We start from the raw sequence: 19,554 nt of genomic DNA, 5'->3' as shown, positions 1-19,554 counted from the left end.
AGTCGCCTTCCTCAATCCTCTCTTAGTACTCATTTCTATCGTCAAAATCTTCACCATTAATGGCAGCATGATCAACACAGTCTTCGTCTTCATCTTCAACTACTGGAAGTGTAGAGGATTCACCTCGATGTGTACAAAATTGATCTTCATATCTATTGTTAGGTTCGCTCTTAATTGTTGTTGGTGTCTTTTGAAAAGGGGGTGTATAGCCTCCCAATGTGGTGCATCGATCATCTAGGACTACAAATTGTAGAGATGTAGTTATTTGTACAATTTCCTTTATGCCAACTTCCGCACGCGGTTACAAAGTGACGTACAACTCAAAATTTGCTACTTGTTCCCATTTCTGCATCTTGTTAAACATGATATTCACATGTTTGTCTTTTGTTATTGCCATATATCTGTAACTAATGCATTGATTGAGGACTTCATGTGGAGAATGGAAAGTAATATGTATGTCATGCAAAGCAGGGTTCACTTGCAGCTCTTCCATAATTTTTATCTTCAAATCATTCAGGGTCTTTAGCTTACAGTGTATCATCATATAATAGCACTGGATACCTGGACCTTGAAATGGGAATCCGTTATAAGGGTTGGCATTGCTAAGGGCTCCACCGTAGTATATATTTACATGGATCATTGTCAACCTATAGATCATCAAGTGTAATTGTGTTAGTGACAAAATTATAACTCTCAATCAACATTAATCACAAAACTTTGCGTATGAAATGTCAACAATACTAACCTCAACCAAATTTGCATATACTCACCTCAGGTCACATACAAAAATAGTCATTACCTATTTCATATTCTTTTAAAATTCCAAATCATTCTAGAGGCATGACTTTCAAAACTCATTCAAATAAGTTATGATGAATAAAAATATTATACCAACCAGTTATCCATTGAAATCTCTGTTACAAATCTTAAACAAATATATATTGAAATAATTTATACTAAAAAAACTACAAATACTATCTTAGGTATCAAACTCATAATCCATTTCATACTCATAATCCATTTCACACCCATGATAAAAACCTAAAAGTACTAAATATTCCTAACAATTGATCACAATATTTAGTACTAAATATTCCCAATAATTAATCACAATATTAATTTTTTTTTAAACCTAGCATATTATTAATCACAATATTTACACTAACAAAAAAACATTCTCAAAAAAAAAAAAAAAAAATTCCCAATATGTTGTAATAAAATAATTAATCACAATATTTGGTACTAAATATTCTCAATAATTAATCACAATATTAATTTTTTTTTTTAAAACTAGCAAATAATTTAATCACAATATTTACACTAACAAAAAATAAACAAATATTCCCAATATGTTGTAATAACATAATTAATCATAATATTTGGTACTAAATATTCCCAATAATTAATCAAAATATCAATTTAAAAAAAAAAAAAAAAAACTTAGCAAATAATTTAATCACAATATTTACACTAACAAAAACAAAAAAAAAAATTCCCAATATGTTGTAATAACATCAATCACAATATTTAGTACTAAATATTCCCAATAATTAATCATAATATTTTTTTAAAAAAACTAGCAAATAATCACAATATACTAACAAATAAATTAATCACAATATTTACACTAACAAACAAAAAAAAAAAATTCTAATATGTTGTAACTTTGTTTTTTAAAAAAATCTAGCAAATAATCACAATATTAACTAACAAAAAAATTCCCAATATTGTAAAAACATAACACAATAAATATATAACATAACTGAAGTACAAATATATATAATACATTACCTGTGAGAGAGTGTTGTTGAGGTGAGTGTTGTGTGAGAGGGTGTGAGAGCTGGGGAAAATTGTGACTGAGTGAAGAAGGTTATGAGAGTTGAAGAGAGGGTGTGAGAGCTGAAGAGACTGAGTGAGACGGGTAAGGGGGGAAAAAAGGTCCCAACTGGGACCCACATGCCACATGTGGAGGGGCTAGTGACCATTCATAAAAATCGAGTTCATTAGACTTGATTTTTGTTAAAGAGAAATCGAGTCCAACAGACTTGAGTTTTATATCCACGTGGTTGAAAAAAGCGTGAAACAGTGACTGGTGGGACTCCCTATAAATCGAGTCAAATGTACTTGGTTTCAATGTAGCAAACTCGAGTCCAACAGACTCGATTTCAATGACCAGAAACAGAGTCCGTTAGACTCGATTTACATGCCTTTGTGGACAATTTGTCCACCTTAGTTGCTGGCGCAATGGGAAAATTGAGTAAATTATACTCGATTTATAACCTCAAAATCAAGACTCACACTCTTAAGTTGTTAGTTAGTAAAATAGTTTCAAAAGTCTACTAACTAACAAAATAGTTTGGCTTTTAGTGTTATTTTCCAAAAAAAACCACCCATAAGTCATGTGATTTGCTTAGGTCTAACTTAAAAGTTTGGGCCACATTGTAATATTTCGCTCAAATTAGAAGACTAATTGACCACTAAGTGTGCGTTTGTTTTGTGATGATTCTGCGTTTGCATTTGCATTTGGCTGGTCCATGGCATTGTTCATGGACCAGCCAAGCACTAAAAAGGCATGAAGAGTTTTTGCGATAGTGTTTTTGCCAATTAAAAATTATTTTACTATAATATTTTCAACAATAAATTTTTAGTTTTTAGCAATAAGTGGTATTCAAACAAACTCTAAAAAAGTTTTGGGCACTTTATATACCGGGTGAAAGATTAGGGTTGGAATCTTTTTTTTAATTAATTAATTAATTAATTATTATTTTTAAAATTTAAATTTATTTATTTATTATTCTGTTTCCTCTTCAAAATTTTTTTTTTAAAAATTATTATTGTTATTCTATTTTCTCCTCATTAAAAAAAAAATCACCAATGCGGTCTACAAACCCCGCCGAGTCTCGTACTGGAAGAGAGGTTACAAGAGTATTCGAATTTTTGTACCATTAACGCCGAAGCTTCCAATTCTAGAACCAGACGATTCGAACTTCTGAGAGCTCAGATTCTAGAAGTTGTTCGATTTCAAGTTGCATCGGCGCCATGTCAGAGGAGAGCGCAGACGATCACCGCCCCTCCTCTCCTCTCGTGCTTCGTGTTCGACAAATCCTCAACTCCTGCTCCAAAGTAAGTCCCGCCGCTTCACTTTTCGAATTTCCCGATTCCTGTTTGGTTCCCGAGAAAATTACCAAGACTTAAAAAAAAAAAAAAAACTAAACCTACAAAGTATCATTATTGGCTTAGTTGACACTTCAGTCTTGAGGTTTCATTTATTTGTTTAAAAAAAGATACGAACAATAACAAAGTTAACACCATGACCAGTAACCAAACTTAGTGTTGATGTCTATAATCTTAGTTTTTTTATATATATCTTGTAGTTGATTGAAGGGGGAGATTCACATCAATCCGAAAACTCGGTCTTGGAGCTTGTCAACTTTCTAGAGACGATATCAGATGCTGCTTTATCAGACCCTGATAATGTGGATGCACAGAACAATGCATTGGAAGTTCTTTTAGAAATTCATGGATATTTGTGTTCGCCTTCATCGGACCAGGTTTAATATTTTCCTCATTATGTTGGTTGTTGCTAATCAATGTTATATGTAATTTGTTGACAGCTTCATAAATTGTTTGGTGGTGTGGCAGGAAGTTATTGATGCTCTGTCATTGGTGCTGCCAAAGACAGTCGCGAAGTTTGCATGTGTGTCGGACAGATGTTTGGAGATTGCTGATAGTGTAATTGATCGATTTATAGCAATGTGTAATCCAAGGGACATGCTTTCAATTCTTTGTGAGGTATGTTAGTGTATGTATGTAGTCAAGTTTGTGATGAATCTTTATATCGTTTTGTTGTTTTCTTAGGAATACGTAAGTTTGGAGTTTGAATCTTTATAACAATATTGAATTAAACATTATATAGAAAAAAGTGAAATTTTGGCTAGTCCTTGATAACGTCTCTGTATTTTGATTTACTTAAATTTTTACTTACTGCTACACTCTGCATAATTGACTTCAAATCATGAAAACGAAATGGGTTTCTCCAAAAATTTCAGTATGGCTTGATTTGTAATTTATTACTATAGGCAAACATATAGTTATGAGCACACAGAGATAAAACCATGTAATGCTTCTGCTAGCATTTCCATTGGTGGAATTTATGCTGTCCAACCATGTGTACTTGGATTGCACGGTTACTTACTAAGGATATTTAATGAACAAAGTTTGAGAAGATTCATTTTTAGTTTAGGATTACTAATTTGGAATGATTGCCAGTTAGGGTTTGGTTGTCTCATATTCCCATGTTGTACAATGCAATTGCATCATGTATCTGTGTGTGTTTTAGCTCGTGTAGAGTCAGAAAATTTGGGTATTGGAGGGGTTCAAAGGGGTCATGGAAGGAGTGTTGGAAGAATTCTGTTGTTTGCCAAGCCTGTTTTAAATTGATGAATAAATAAATATCTCAATCTTGTAGTAAACACCCGGAACAGAGAGCTAAGATTATATGCATATTAAGTGAACAAATTTGTTAACTTGTTTAAATTCTTTAGATATCATGGCCAAAAACACAGGACTGCAAATTCTTACACTAAGGGGAGGAGAGTTCTGCCATTTTAAAGATTCTCCTATTTTGATCATCCCAAACACACAAAAGGAAGCTATTTGGGGCAACATTTTCTCTAAACTTTTGGGCTCTGCCTGGTAAAAGGTCTTGAGATTTCAGTTTGAGTGAAGCAAAGATGAATTTCAAGATATATTTATGTGATATAAATTGCTAATTGTGATATAGTGGGTTAAAGGAGGAAGACAAGGTTTTTGAAAAGTTTCCAACATTTATGAGAGAAGTACTTGATACTCTAGGGTCATTGAGCACAACTTTTCATGTATTTTGTGGTCAACGAATAATCTTGGGCTGCCTAGCTTGAAGAACCACATATTTTTTAATTGTGAAATGGGGCTTCCCTACTTGAAGAATTTTAAGGCATAATTTTGTGGAAAGCAAGAATGATTGCGGTTCTATGGTGGTGTCTTGGTTGGTGTATGTTTAAGGATGCGGAAAGTATTGGGACTCAATTGTTAGCTATGTTTACTAGTTCTTTATTTGATTGGTCTCACGCTTGGTGGTTTCTTGGACTCAATTGTTGCCTTTCTGTACGTAATCATTTTTATTCATAATTCTTTTAGATTGTGTCAAATGTACATGAAGTAGTCTTTTTGCAACAAAATATTTCTTTACTTATCCCAAAAACAAAAAAAATCTGGGGCTTCACTAATCTTAGAAGATCTAGCAAGATAGCAAAACATGTCCTGAAAACTGCAAATATTAACAGTTTGCACCATAAAACTCTTAATCAACATGCACCACTCTTTGACTTTGATACCAATTTATTAGATGGTTGTGTTAGAGTTGTGAAAAGAAAATGTTATGATGGATCTCGTCACCTCCCTGCCTAGTGCCCCTCTCAACTCCTGACATTATGTAGCGTCTAGTGTCTTTTAGCTCCTAACCAATATGTAGCTCCTACTTTCTACACTATCATTATATATAGCTTTTTATTTTTCACCTCCTATTGATGAATGTTTCAAATTATCTTATTGTTATACAGACTTGCTCATAGCTTGACATGTTTTAGAACAGTAATGGAGAATGTCCATTACTTTAAACTGTAGAACTTGTAACCAACATGGACATATTACTGGTCCTATGCTGCTCACCATCTTTATTCCTGTTATTCTTTTTTTTGCCACCTTTATTTGTTTTCAAATTAATCTATTGCTTTACATACTTAGGATTTAAATAATTTGACAATTATTAATTCCATTATATAATTAGTCTTTTACTTTGTGACTCCTACGTGTCAAGTTTTTCTCAGCACTTATTTCTGTTATTCATTTTGCTTTCAAATCTTAATTTTTCATGTTTTGAGTGACATTAGAAATGGAGCTTTATGACGTCATTATAATAATTTATATGCATTGAAATGGATTTCTCTATATATGATCCATCAGATATTAGTCTTCAGTTTGTTATCTGATATTTGTGAACCTAGATTTTGCTGCTTCAATTATGTGGGATAATTGCGATACCTCTGTATTTTTCATTGCTTCTTATATTTGTAGAGGAGTGTGTATGCTTAATTGATCCATTAACTTTATTACTTGTAATTACTTTTTGTTCTGTGGTCTAGATTTTTGCTAACAAGTGATTTTGATTGTACCAGGCATTAAGTAAGACGATCAAGGCTTCTGCTTATGTTGCCCCTCTCCTAAGTGGGCTCTCAAAAGGTAATGAAATTCATTTGTGTTGCCTTAATGGATGAAAGCAGTGGTATATTAGTTTATTTACATATTAATAAACTACACGGCATCCATGGAATTGGCCCAATCCAATTGAGAAATTGCTGATAATGTCTTCTTTTTGCATAATTTCTTCTTCGTAGTATTATTACATACAATTGATTTATCTGTAAAATAAATTCAATAAAAGCACAATAATTTGATGAAACATGCTCTGATACAAACACAAAAATACATCGATTCTTGATCTTGGATATGATATGGCAGGGATATATTAATGATTAAAGATTTAATAAATAATTAAATAATTTTAAGTTTTGATTACCATTTTGGTTGTCAACATTTGCTACATGTTTCAAAATGATCCCTAACCTTTCAATTGTGTCATTCTAGTCCTTAACCTTTTGTTCTTGTGTCAAAATAGTCACTGCTTTTAAGTAATGGGTGGAAAGTCTGATGTTGCAAATGGCGAGATTAGAATAATATGTTTATTTTAACTGGATGACACCGTGTATGCCACGTGATCATTATTTAAGAAAAAAATAAAGCAAAATAATTTCTCTAGTTTTTCGAAGGAGGAGGGATTGCTTGGAGGAAACCTGTCCAAGCGCAACAACTGGTTGCGCCTTCCCATGATTATCTTCTGCCTATTCTTGTTGGTTCTTTTAATTTATATGATTTCTCTCTATGTTTATTCTTATTGGTCTCAAGGACCATATAATTTCTATGTCGTGCTTGATTGTGGAAGTACTTGAACTAGAGGTTATGTATATCAAGCATCCCTTGATCTCAACATTGCATGCATTCTTCCTATTGCATGGATATCATTTATGGAGGGTCTTCACAAGAAGCCTAGTTACACATTGGGTGGGCTAGGTTGAGGGCCAAAATGGTAATTAAACGTAATTTTAAATATTTCTTTTGCTAATTTTTAGTTGAAAAGATGAATAACAGGCACCAAAGGAATAAAATAAGTACAAATAATGAAATTAATTTTAAAGCTATAAATAACCAAAAAAAAAAAAAAAAAACACAACTCATGATCATTGTTTGACATCTATAAAGATTTGGAAGGGTTTCCTCAGTCTTCTTATAAATATGTGTCCAGTTTTCTTAATGTTAGTTAAATGTGCACATCAAATTATAGGGAAACCTTTCATGTAGTATTGTTTTCCAGTTCCATACTTCCACCTCAAATCTTTGAAGGGCAAAATATTGGGACTTAAGTGATTTGGGTTAATTGGTCAGGCAATGTCTAAATCTGAAAAAGATTTATATTCAGCAACTTTCTCTATGCTGGGGTTCGCATTCTAATTTTGTGTCATAGGTAATAAAGTGTTATTCTATTCAATGCCATTACTGTTTCTAGGGGTTTCCCTTTAATTAACGTTATGAAAAGTGGATTTTAAGCCAGAGTCCTTTCAACTTGAAGTAAGAGGAATAGATATGTGTGTAAGGGATGCTGGGTTCCATATTTTGAAGTGAAGGAACAGAAAAGTCCTTAGTGAGCAACTTGTTTGCAATAGCTCTTTTTAAGAGCAATCCTAGTGCTGCAGAAGTAGCTGGTCTTTTGTAGGGAAAATTATGGAGTCACTTATAGGTTTTTGTGCAATTTGGGCGGGCATCACAATTACAGGGCTGAGCTGAGTCTACAACATAGCCACAGATATGGTCAGAGACATCAACTGCAGATTGGCTGACTGCTCAGGGTCCTTTCGGAAAATTCAGCTGTATTGAGCCTAGGCCTGTTCAAGCCGGAAATTTAAAGGTGTCAAAGCTCCTTCTGGAGGAGAACTGAGCCATCTCAAATTAAACTAAATTTAATCTTGTCTTGGATGCTGATGTTTGGAGAAGAATATTGCAAAGTTGACTAACTAAACAAATGCTCTTTGATTTAACAAATAGCTATCTCTTCTTGATTTCTTTTTAGTTGAAATGCAGCTGCCCAGTGAAAATTGGACAGTTTATTATTTATATTATGTTGAGACTATAGGGATAGCTTTCAAGCCTATTGAAGCCATTTATAAAGAATTTCCACTACCCTAATTTATATATCTTAGTTCAGATCCAGTATCTATATTGACAACTGGTGATTGAGAGATATTTCTATATATCTTGGTTTTCTATGGGCACATGTACCAAAAGTTTAACCAAATAAAGATGTCTAAATTTTATATTTATGTGCAAATTTTCTTGCAGTTCTGTTCTTGTACAATGTGGTTCCGTGCTTAAAATCTGTGTGACTGTGTATGAAAGATGTGAAAGCTACATTTTTTGCCTGCAGTGGGCTGAGAAAGTTGTTGGTCCATACTCTTTTTGGTTTTCAGTATTTCTTTCCATTCAGAGGCGTCACTTTGAGCAAGTAAAAGTAGCAGTTCCTGTTATCGTTAGTGTTTTAAAGGTCATCTCTTCAGAGCCAGAAGATGGAGATACAGAAATTGATGGTTTGTTTGATAGAGCTGTAGGCATTGCCAATTCTATACATGAAGTTTGCACAAAGTTGGTCTGTGACACTCCCATACAGTATTATTCTTTATATTTTTTATATCCTCTTATGAGATTGTGATGACCTTCCGTTCTGTGAAACAGGAGGGCATTGTAAATGAAAAACTTCGTGCTCTACTTGGTCTATATGTCTTGCAAATCATGGTTGGCATTTCTCTGTGGAACTGAACTTCCAATTTGAGCATTAATTTTTTTTTTTTTTTTGTTACATCTAGAAAATACTTTCGTGTTTGACTGTATATAATCATCTCTCCTCTTTCATTTGCTTGTGCGTTTTTTTTATTTTTATTTATTTGTTTAAAATTTTGTATTTTAGTAGTAATTTCTTATTTATCTATTTTACTGCTTTTTAATATATCTGTGTATGTGTCTGAAATACACCCTTGATATGCAGGCTCTTGTCTCAGTCAGCATGTTTTATAAAAGATCAAGCTGTCATCAATTGGTGTCACGATTGTCATGCTTCTACCCATATTGTAGCATATCATATTTTGGATTAATAACTGGGTCTGATGTTGACAAAATGACCAACATTGTTACAGGAGGTATACTTACTTTTGTATACTATATTGATCACCTCTCTTGCTCTAGCTTGTTGGTTTTTTCATTTGTTTATTTATTTATTATTATTATTACATTTTTCTGTTTGACAAAATGCACAGAAGATGAAGATGATTATATGAGCTGTTTATCCTATGTCAAACATGGTGCATCACTTTCAGGTTCATGCTTTTGAATACAGATTTGATCATTCTATTGGAAGTTCTCCAGATATTATTTGTCTGAAATGCATTTAATTTTATCGAGGCAGTGATTTGGGGCAATATTTTGGATGGGGTTGCTCAGGCTGCTAATGAGGACCTGACTGCTGTCAAGGATGAACTTCGAAGTAACCAGACTGAAAGGTGGCAAGCAGTAGGCATGTTGAAGCACATTTACTCTTTTGTTAATCTGCCATGGGAGTTAAAGAAACATGCCATCGACTTTTTGCTTTGCATCACTGATGAAAACATCTCCCAAAAATGTGATGAACATATAGACTTCTCATCTTATATGCCTAGTCTTTTTGCTGCTTTACAGGTAGAAGTTTGTCAGCTTTAGTTTATACATTATATACATTTGTCTTATTAAAATTTCTTCTATGATGATCAAAACTAACATTTCAGGCTATTAAAATGGTCATCATGTATGCTCCAGATACTGTGCTAAGGAAGCTCTCCTTTGATGCATTTAAAAGGGTACGGAATTTATCTCTTAATGCCTTGATGTTGTAAATCTACACGAAATTTATTTGCTGTGTTATCCAAAAGTGGGTTATGTTTTGGTCCTTACCATTTTTAATTTAAAACTTTTAAGATTTTACTGTGTTTTACACTATATTCTCTCTTTTTTACCTTCTGTACATGCATTGTTAATACCTGCTTCTCTTTGCTACTCAAAACCAGGTACTTGCTGATATTCCAATTTCTCAGAGGTTTGACATTTTAAAAGCTTTGATTACAAATAGTGACTCTTCCTCCATGGTAATTTTTTCAAGCCAGTTTCTATGATTTTTAACCTTTTAGAGTCAAGGCTTCATTATCTGATGTATTCATAACAATGTTTTGTAGATTGCAATTCTTATAGATCTTGTTAAAGGGGAAATGTACATGGAAAATCGCAAAAGAATATCAATGGGAAATAATGAAGCTCAGCAAACTGGAAATAAAGAATGCCCAAATCCATTTTTTTGGAATGCCAGCGTCCTTGAACTGGTGGAGTTTGTTTTGAGGCCGCCGCAGGGAGGACCTCCATCCCTTCCTGAGCATGGTGATGCGGTATTTATTCTAGTAGCATTTTAAAATCTTCTGATTTTATTATTTTTGTCAGTAATGCTTCATTTTTTTATATTGCGACTTTTATTTTGTTCCTTTACAATATTTCTTTATGCTGTTTAGCAGATTGCTATGGCATTTATTATTCTCTCTCTCTCTTGAAAATTGGATGCCACAGCACTGGATAACCATATATGTGTGATAAGTGAATAAAGTTCTTGTGTAGCATATAGGTTGTTAGAGTTACTGTTATTTTTCTATTTGCTAGTCATATTAATTATACTGCATAATGATATTCTTGTAATCTTGCCATATCACCATAACATAAATATTTGCCAAGGTGAGGGACTGATTGATTAAGCCTAAACAATTTTTTGTTCTTTCTCCTCTGTCTCTGTCTCTATTTTTCTCTTTCTCTTTCTTTACTCTTAACCCAAAATTTTCATATTTTACAACTCAACTTGGTATCAAAGCATTGTGATCCAACCTATAACCCATTAAAACACTCTAGAGATTGTGTTCAGATGTCATCGGTGTGCTAATTTCAGCACTGACATGGTCACCAAAATTTGGCAACCACATTATTTCACTCACTGGCATCCCTTGATAATTTTGGTGATTTTTCCCTTTTTTTTTTGAAGCCATCTGGTATGATTGTAAATTTCCATTGTTTTGTTTTGTTTTTGTTGTTGTTGTTGTTTTTTTTTTTTTTAAATTTCTTTTTCGGCACCAACTGTCAGATATGACTTTCCAGCTCTTTTTGGCAGGCTTCCTTCTATCGCAAAATAGACTTTAGAAGAGGATATGTGATGTTGGTTTGTGTGGTTTTTGTGTTTTTCTATGGTTTGGTTGCCGGGAATTTATTAATTGGAATCTGTTTCCTTTTGATTTTAGAAGTTGTTTGGTGGCTGATTAGTTGAATTTGATTATTGTTCTAGTTTTTTGGAGTGTATTACTTCAGCGCATGCTCTTATACCAAGTAGAGTTGTAAACTAGAAAATTAGGGTTGAGAGAGAGAGAGAGAGAGAGAGAGAATTAGTACATGTATATATTATACTAGTCGGAAACCCGTGCAATGCACGGGATCTTACTTATTTATAATAGACTAAAATAATTTTATAAAATTTTAAATTAATTATGAAACTATACTATTACGTGAATTGCTCCTATCTTTTTGAGTTACAAATTGATGAATAAGCCATTGCTTGAACATGCAATGGGTTGCAAAAAATCTAGCTAACAAATTTAGATATTGAAAAAAATAACTAAAAAATTCTGATGTTAAAACGTCTGAAAGGGAAAAAAATATTTATATATATATATATATATATTTATATATATGACTACCAAATAGAGAAATATAAGAGAAAGATAGGTTACCTTCAAGAGAATAATTCATAGTTATAACAGTTGAAATTTGCTAAACTGTTTCAAATATTGCAAAAAATTGAATCCAAAAATTTAGATGGTCAAACTCTCAAAAGACAATAAAATTAAAAATCAAAAGACTCAGAACCTATAAATTATAAAAAAAAAGAGTCATTATTGCGAGACAATTTCGGTAAGGATGGAAAGCTTTTCTAAGTTTTTTTTTATCTAATTCTTCCTAATTGATGAAAAATTTGGTTCAAACATTGTCAAACACTTTGAAGGTGCAAATAATATAAGCTTCTAACATAATCTTTAATTAATAAACAAAGAAGCATGACACCATAAGAGAAAACATAAGATAACATATAGTGCATATACCTTACTCCACAGCTGTGAAAAAAAATCCACACAAAAGGAATTAAAAACTTGTACAACAAATGCAATAAGTTACTTTTGATGTGAGACAACCTAACATACGTCTCCATAAGGTAAAGCTTAAGGTTATATAATCTAAAATAATATAGAATATAGCATCTTTGAACCACACAAAAAGTTAGCAAACTTACTACAATACTTGTAGTTATACTATGTATTGTAAAGTACTACTCCATCACCAATGAAAGTCATGTAAAATCTTATGGGGCCTGGAAGAACAGACAGCTGCAAGATCACCTCCACCAGACACAAAACAAAAGCAAAAAAAAACTTATTCACAAAAAAGAGAAAAAGCAGTAGCAAGCGTACCAAAGAAATTGAAGTTTAGGGTTTTTTCTCTTAGTGGAGACGGACAGAGGAGATTGCTTTAGGGTTTTCAAAGATTTTGTCTCTTATATATATATATATATATATAAGAGACTCTTGTTAGGACTCTCTCGCTATTTAGTTTTCAAAGGCTTCGGTTTTATATATATATATATATATATATAGATTATAATATGGCAAGATTACAAGAATACCCTAGTACTTTATTAAATTTAAAAAAAAAAAAAAAAAAACTCTAAAAGAGGACATAATAAAAATGCCTTATATCATCATACTTGAACCCAATTAATTCAATTAATGGCAAATATCCATTTAATTGTTGTTTTTGTTGTTCTCTGTCACTCTTAAAATCAGTGGACATTTAGGTTTCGTTTGGGAAGAGAGAATGAAATGGAATGGAAAGGAAAGAAAAGAATTATTATAGAATGTTATTTCATTCCCTTGTTTGGGAGTTTTAATGGAGAGAATGGAAAGCCCATTCCCTTGCTTGGGAGTTTAAGTAGAAGGGAATACTCATTCCTCTCTATTCCCTTAAAATCTCAAATTTTCATTCCCCTCAAAATTGGGAGGAATGGGAGGAAATGAAATTAGATTTAATGATTTTTTCACTAAAACTCCCAAAATACCTCTGTATATTCAACTATTTATTTTAAAATAGGGATCTAATAGTAATATTATCATAAAATGATTTCATTCCATTTCTTTCATATTACTCCCAAATATAATTACTTACATTCTATTCATTTTCATTCCTTTCCATTTCTTTATTTTAAAACATCCAATTAAGGTTACTTAATTCCATTCCATTTCATTCTTTTCCTCCCTTACTTAAATACATTCCATTCAATTTCATTCCTTTCCATTCCCTTATGATCATTTCATTCCATTCTATTCCCTTATGAACTCCCAAACGGAGCCTTAGGTGGCCATTAATGGCCTGTTTGGAAGTTTAGAGAGGGAGGAGAGTAGAGGGGAGTAGAGGGGAGGAGAGTAGTGGGGAGGAGAGTAGAGGGGAATGATTCCCCTCCACCTTATTTGGATGTTTTTGAAATTAGTAAGGAGGAAGGGAGTTATTAGCCCTTCTCCTTATTTGGATGTTTTAAAAATTAGGATGGAGAGGAGAGGAAATGATTTAAATAGACAAATTTACCCCTATTTGAAAATAGACTTTCAACATTAGACTATGATTAATTTATTCTAAGATTTTTTTCAATCTTAAAATATGTTAGTGAATTTTTTTCATTATAATTTCAAAATGTTAAGAACCCTAAAAATTATTCACGCTAAATATAAAAATCAACAAATTGCAAACCATTAAAGCTTATATAAACTAAAAAATAACTAATTAAATTCAAATAAAATTTTCGGTAAGGCCTTGTGGTAACTAAAATTGTACAAAAAGAAAAATAAATTGGAGCTTCTAAATCTCAGATTCATTATCATTTGTGACTACTCAACCTAATACAACTATGTATCTTGTTCTAAGTGAAAGCTCCTTATCAGTGGACAAAACTGAAGAAGAACACAAAAAAAAAAAAAATTCCTCTGTTTTCTCAGCAACAAAACAGAGGCCAAGTAATGAGAAACAACACGTAAGCACAAAAACTTCCAATTTGGTTTTGTGAGTGGCAACACTGGAGGAAGTTGCAATTGTCAATTGATAAACACATGTTGTCATTTTTTTTTTCCTAGTATTTCTTTGTAAACGTAACGTTCAAAAGTCAACAACCAGTTTAGAAGGTCATAGTGTCACTGTGTATTCTGTGCCATGATCAACACAACAAGAAGTCAACAACATGCTGACTCCGTGTTAGGCTTCAAATTTGTAGGCTCTGATGCCGTGGCTTTTTCCCTAGCTAGTGAGATTCAATTTTTTTTTTTTTTCATTCACCTTAATTTTCTCGGGAAACAAACAAAAATTATTTATATAATAGTTTGTAATTTTATTAATTTAAAAAGGATAAATTGGAGAATTCATTTGTTCAATAATTTATCTACTCTACTCTCCCTCCAAATCTCTCCAATTTGGGGGAATTAAAAATGAGGGGCTAGAGGTGGTTGAAACCCCTCCAAACCCCTCCAAATCCCTCCCTCTCCTTCCTTAAAAAACTTCCAAACAAGATAATTAAATTACTCTCCCTCCCTCTACTCTACTCCCCCTCCTTTTTTTAACATCCAAACAGGCCATAAGTGTTGTTTAAAAAATAAATATGGGAAATTATGTCTATTCATTATCCTTGTACTAATATACAAAAAATAAACAACAGCAATAACTCTAACAGAGGACATAATAAAAATGCCTTGTATTATCAGACTTGAACCCAATCAATTCAATTAATGGTCAGTATTCATTTAATTGTTGTGGTTCTCTCTCTCTCTCTTAAATCAGTGGAAACTTAGATGGCCATTAGGTGTCATTTGAAAAATAAGTATGGGCAATTATTTCAATTCATTATTTTTATTAAAAGTTGGAACAATGCACTAGAGAGTTTTAACACTAGAGCTTAAAATTTCAGCTTTAGCCTTAAAACTGTTTTCAGCTTTAAAGCCCTTTAGCGAAATTACTAAACATATGACATTTTCTGCTAAATTTTAATAGCATTAAAGCTCTTTTCTGGAAGTGCGTTGACAGACCTCGTGTATTGTTTAAAATACATACTACAACCATGTCCATGCTCTGCGTTGGTTTAGTTCACAGTGGGTAGTGTTTTTTCTATTTGGCTTATGCCAAGACATGTATTTGTGGTTTTAGTATGCCGTCTATGATAATGTTATTAGTTTAGCCATTTTTTTTAAAAATTAAATAGGTAAATAAACTTTTGGGTAAAAAATGTGCAAAAGAAGACGACATGTTTACAGCCTAGAAGTGTTTAGAGTAACTTATTTATTCATCCTAATGATGAAGATTTCTTTTTATCTTTGAATTTGAGTTATGATATGTTAATGAATCAGTGCTGACTAATTAATGGATTCCTTGATCAAACTTTCCACAGGTTCTATCTGCCCTCAATTTGTACAGATTTGTATTAATAACAGAGTCAACAGGTAATTCATTATTTTTTCTAGTTAAGGTTAAGCCAGTAGGGAGAAGGTTTTACCCATGCCAGTGTGCTTTGTTGTTGCATAAATTTTAGTGCTAAACTGCTAATCCTTTTATCCTGCTTTTTATATGGTAGTAAGGAAAGGACAAACAAGGGGTAACAAATGGAAATACACCAAAATAATGACAAATATCCCAACAGATTTATATATTTATATATATATATTTTCTGTTAACTTAAGTTCTTTAATATTATCAAAATAATATATATTGACTTTTCTTTTACAAATCTCTTCTATAGCTGCCATTTATTAGTGCTATACCCTTTTCATTTTTTACAAAAAGAACACAAAAGAACACAAAAAAACCCTTTTGGTTTCCCTAAAAGCACGAAACCCCTTGAGGTTTGAATGTAATAGTTAAAACCCCCCTGTGGTATTGTTTGTGTAAACTGTTAATTATGTAGTACTTCACCCCACAGGTTATTGACTGTAACACAGACCTCCATTATGGGATTGTTTTGTGAAAATGAAACTCTAAATATGGACACGCGTCATTGCACGAGGAACTCACCTATTGTTTTAGCGGATATTTAACCATACACATAAAACAATGTCATAGGGGTTAAGTTTTACATTCAAAGCTTCATGGGTTCAATGTTCCCCATATTTTTTCTTGAATGAGATTTCTATTATCTATCAAAAAGTAGGGCAAAATGGAGCCACACTTTTTCAACTTTGAGTTGATTACAAACTGATTCCCCAATGTTCCAATTTGAAATTTCAACTCCCTAAAGTTACTGAAATGGTGAAATTAGGTTAACTGTGCACAATGTGTGGACAGAGAGTGTTTTCCTCTTTTCTTTTCTCCTTCATTGATCTCTCTTCTCTCTCACTGGCCGCCTCTGCAATTTAAATCACAATCATCTACGTAATCCTCTCTTAGCCATTTGATCTTTAAGCATCAACATAATCCTCTCCCCAAACTACAAATTGCAAACTCAAATATCAAGCCCTACAAATGAGCACCTGCTGCAAGAGAAAATTAATAACAAAACCAATCAAAAGTGACACCCAATGATTTAATCAATCATATTCTAAAATGGTGTAAAAATCTTACTAGCTTTATATTTCCAGACACCCAGAGAACCATAAACAGAGAAAAGAAACAAAATGGTTTGACAAACAGTGTCAGATTGCCACGTTCCATTGTTGAAATCAAGGGGAATGTTAACAAGCACCTCTTGGTGCTTGTTAGGTACAAAAAAGACAAAAAAATTTGTCAGAAAAAGTCAAAAAAGACACCAAATAGTACCTACAAAACTGAAAAAATTGACATAAACCGCAAAAAAAGACAACTTTTGTCAGAAAAAAGTAAAAAAAAATTGTGGTTAACGGGCACCTTGCGGTGCCCGTTAACACAACCCTTAAATCAATATGCCACTCTCCTCCAAATGAGAATAAACAAACCAAGTGAAAAAGGCACAGAATCTCTTGATTTCTCACCAAAAGCGTTCAGTGTTACCATTTCCAGAAAATAAGCACCATTTTCAAAACTCAGCAAACTAGGAAAATGAAATGATATGGCACCTTTCATTAGAGAATGGCATTCATATAATTATATCTTCTCACCTATGGACATGGAATAACAGAAAACCCCCAATCCAGACATTAAGAAAAAACAATAGGGAACAATGTTCAAACACTCAAGGCTGCTTTACACAGAGCCTGCCTGGCATAGGAAGGCTGGCTAGAGAAAAGGGAGATCGGAGAAGGAGAAAAGAGAATAGAGATAGAGAAGAAAAGAAAGAGGAAAGGAAAGCAAAAAGGACGTGTGTTTTGCATCTGAATTTTTCCTTCCACTCATTTCAGATTGGAATCTCAAGGGATAAGTTTGCGATTTACCCAAAGTTGGAGGGGTGTGGTTGCATTTTTTTCCCAAAAATTAATTAAAAAAAGAAAGAAAGATAATACATTTAAAATTACGTCTAAAAGATGCTGTTTGTATTTTTGACTCAAGTAACAAATGGAACAGGAAAAACCAACTACACTGGAGTGCTGTCCAAGGAAAATTTACAGAAGGCATACAATGAGTGGCTCCTACCTCTGCGCACCCTTGTGACAGGCATAATGGCAGAGAATGGGAATGATTGTGATCAGCTTGCATTTGATGCAGTCTGTACCTTAAACCCGGTTGAGTTGGTTTTGTACAGGTGTATTGAGCTTGTTGAAGAAAAGCTGAAATAATCTACATAAAGTTGTCACTTATGTGTATGCTATTAGATGTTTCAGTCAATAGGTAAACCACATCTGAGCGGCATTGTAATCGGATAGAAAAGGTAACGTTTCCAGGGCAACGGTTCGTTGTGTTTTAATCTAATTTAGAAATTTTAGTGCCATATATTTTTTTATTTTTTTATGTAATGGATAGAATTCAGGATATATTTTATGGGTAAGATTGGTTTCTTCCGTAGGTTTAATGAGTAATTGGATTGAAAAGGTTTATCAAACATTTCTTAACATAAGATGTAGACCAGAATGAGTTATTTATCCGCAATGGCTTAAGAATCTGATGAAGAATCTTGCTTGGTAGGACTCGAGGTCAATAAATTCAAGATGAAATCTTGATGAATCAGAAGGGGCATGGGTGAATATGGTTGCCATGTATTCTGACAATTTAGCCAGAGCCCTCTGACTGGTGCATCTAACCAGCTTGCCTAGTTCAAACCCCATAAAATCAGGGTCAACTCCACCGTCTCTCATTTTGAACGAATGCCTTACTATTCCCGGATGTGCGACTAGAAAAGTGTTTGGGCCCATTTGGTAGTAGTATTTGGGTATTGGTTTTTAAAATGATATGAAAACTAAGAAATATAATGTGTCGTAAAAACACCTATTTAAAGTACTCATAATGTAAAATAATGTGTTTGGTATCATGTTTCAAATAATATATTTTCAAAAAAAAAAAAAAAAAAAAAAAACACACACACACACACACAAACACACATGCAAACTTAAAATTGTGTCACCAACTCACAATTTCAGTTCAAAATGAAGTGTGTAAGGAGTGCATGTAATAAACACTACTCTTTTGGATGCTCATATAATAATAACAAGATCTAACTCCTGGATTGAGGGGTTTTAGTTCCTGATTTCAGACACATTCTTCCACCTCAAGTCGTTCCACAAATTGAAGTTAATCTTTCTAACCAGGTGCGTCGCAAGGATGACAATTTTGCCTTGCCTCGCTTGACCTGCTCCTCCCCGCTTCGTCCCACGTGGGCTTTCTCCGCCTCGCAAAGGTGATGAGGCGGGGATGGGTTTAGACTTTTTAGACCTGCCTCGCCCTACCCCTCCCCCTCCCCACCCCGCCCTGCATTGATAAGGGTTATAATTTAAAATTTTTCGTACCTTAAAACCATACTATTTAAACAAACATATCAATATTAGCAAAAGACATGTTTAAATTTCCCAATAGTCATAATAGTCTGAATTAGGCATTCATTCCTCATTTTTTATATTTCTAGCATCCTCTCTTGCATTATTTATTATTCATTGATGATAAATGGTAACAAGTACGGAAAATTATTGAATACTCCAAGAGTATCATAAATGCGTATTCTCCACTCTTACATAAATTGTGAGTTTCACCATGAATTTAATTAGTAGGATCTACTATTATGTGAGAGTAAAAAGTATTTATTTATAGTATTCTGAAAGTATTCTATAAGTATTCCGGTAGTACATGTCAGGATTACTTTGATATTCTTTC

At 33.0% G+C, this 19,554-nt stretch overlaps 1 protein-coding gene across 1 annotated transcript; it reads left to right on the top strand.

Moving 5' to 3' along the window:
- The first annotated feature begins 2,864 nt into the window (after positions 1-2,864).
- On the top strand, positions 2,865-18,255 carry LOC126712864 (aberrant root formation protein 4). The gene is made up of 14 exons (XM_050412357.1): positions 2,865-3,123; positions 3,375-3,551; positions 3,643-3,792; positions 6,216-6,279; positions 8,619-8,794; positions 8,881-8,940; positions 9,191-9,341; positions 9,459-9,518; positions 9,608-9,876; positions 9,963-10,034; positions 10,242-10,319; positions 10,407-10,613; positions 15,737-15,788; positions 17,818-18,255. Exons 1-14 carry the CDS (start codon positions 3,040-3,042, stop codon positions 18,027-18,029), a joined length of 1,812 nt encoding a protein of 603 aa, XP_050268314.1. The 5' UTR covers positions 2,865-3,039; the 3' UTR covers positions 18,030-18,255.
- Positions 18,256-19,554: the final 1,299 nt, after the last annotated feature.

The sequence above is a fragment of the Quercus robur genome, chromosome 2 (genome assembly GCF_932294415.1).
Source record: "Quercus robur chromosome 2, dhQueRobu3.1, whole genome shotgun sequence".
NCBI lineage: Eukaryota > Viridiplantae > Streptophyta > Magnoliopsida > Fagales > Fagaceae > Quercus > Quercus robur.
This window is presented reverse-complemented; position numbering and strand designations above follow the sequence as displayed.

Excerpts from the sequence above, each read along its gene's own strand:
- LOC126712864 (XM_050412357.1), top strand. The coding sequence starts at position 3,040 with ATGTCAGAGGAGAGCGCAGACGATCACCGCCCCTCCTCTCCTCTCGTG. Across the intron at positions 3,552-3,642 it reads GTTCGCCTTCATCGGACCAG|GAAGTTATTGATGCTCTGTC; the intron begins GTTTAATATTTT and ends GTGGTGTGGCAG. Across the intron at positions 8,795-8,880 it reads ATGAAGTTTGCACAAAGTTG|GAGGGCATTGTAAATGAAAA; the intron begins GTCTGTGACACT and ends TCTGTGAAACAG.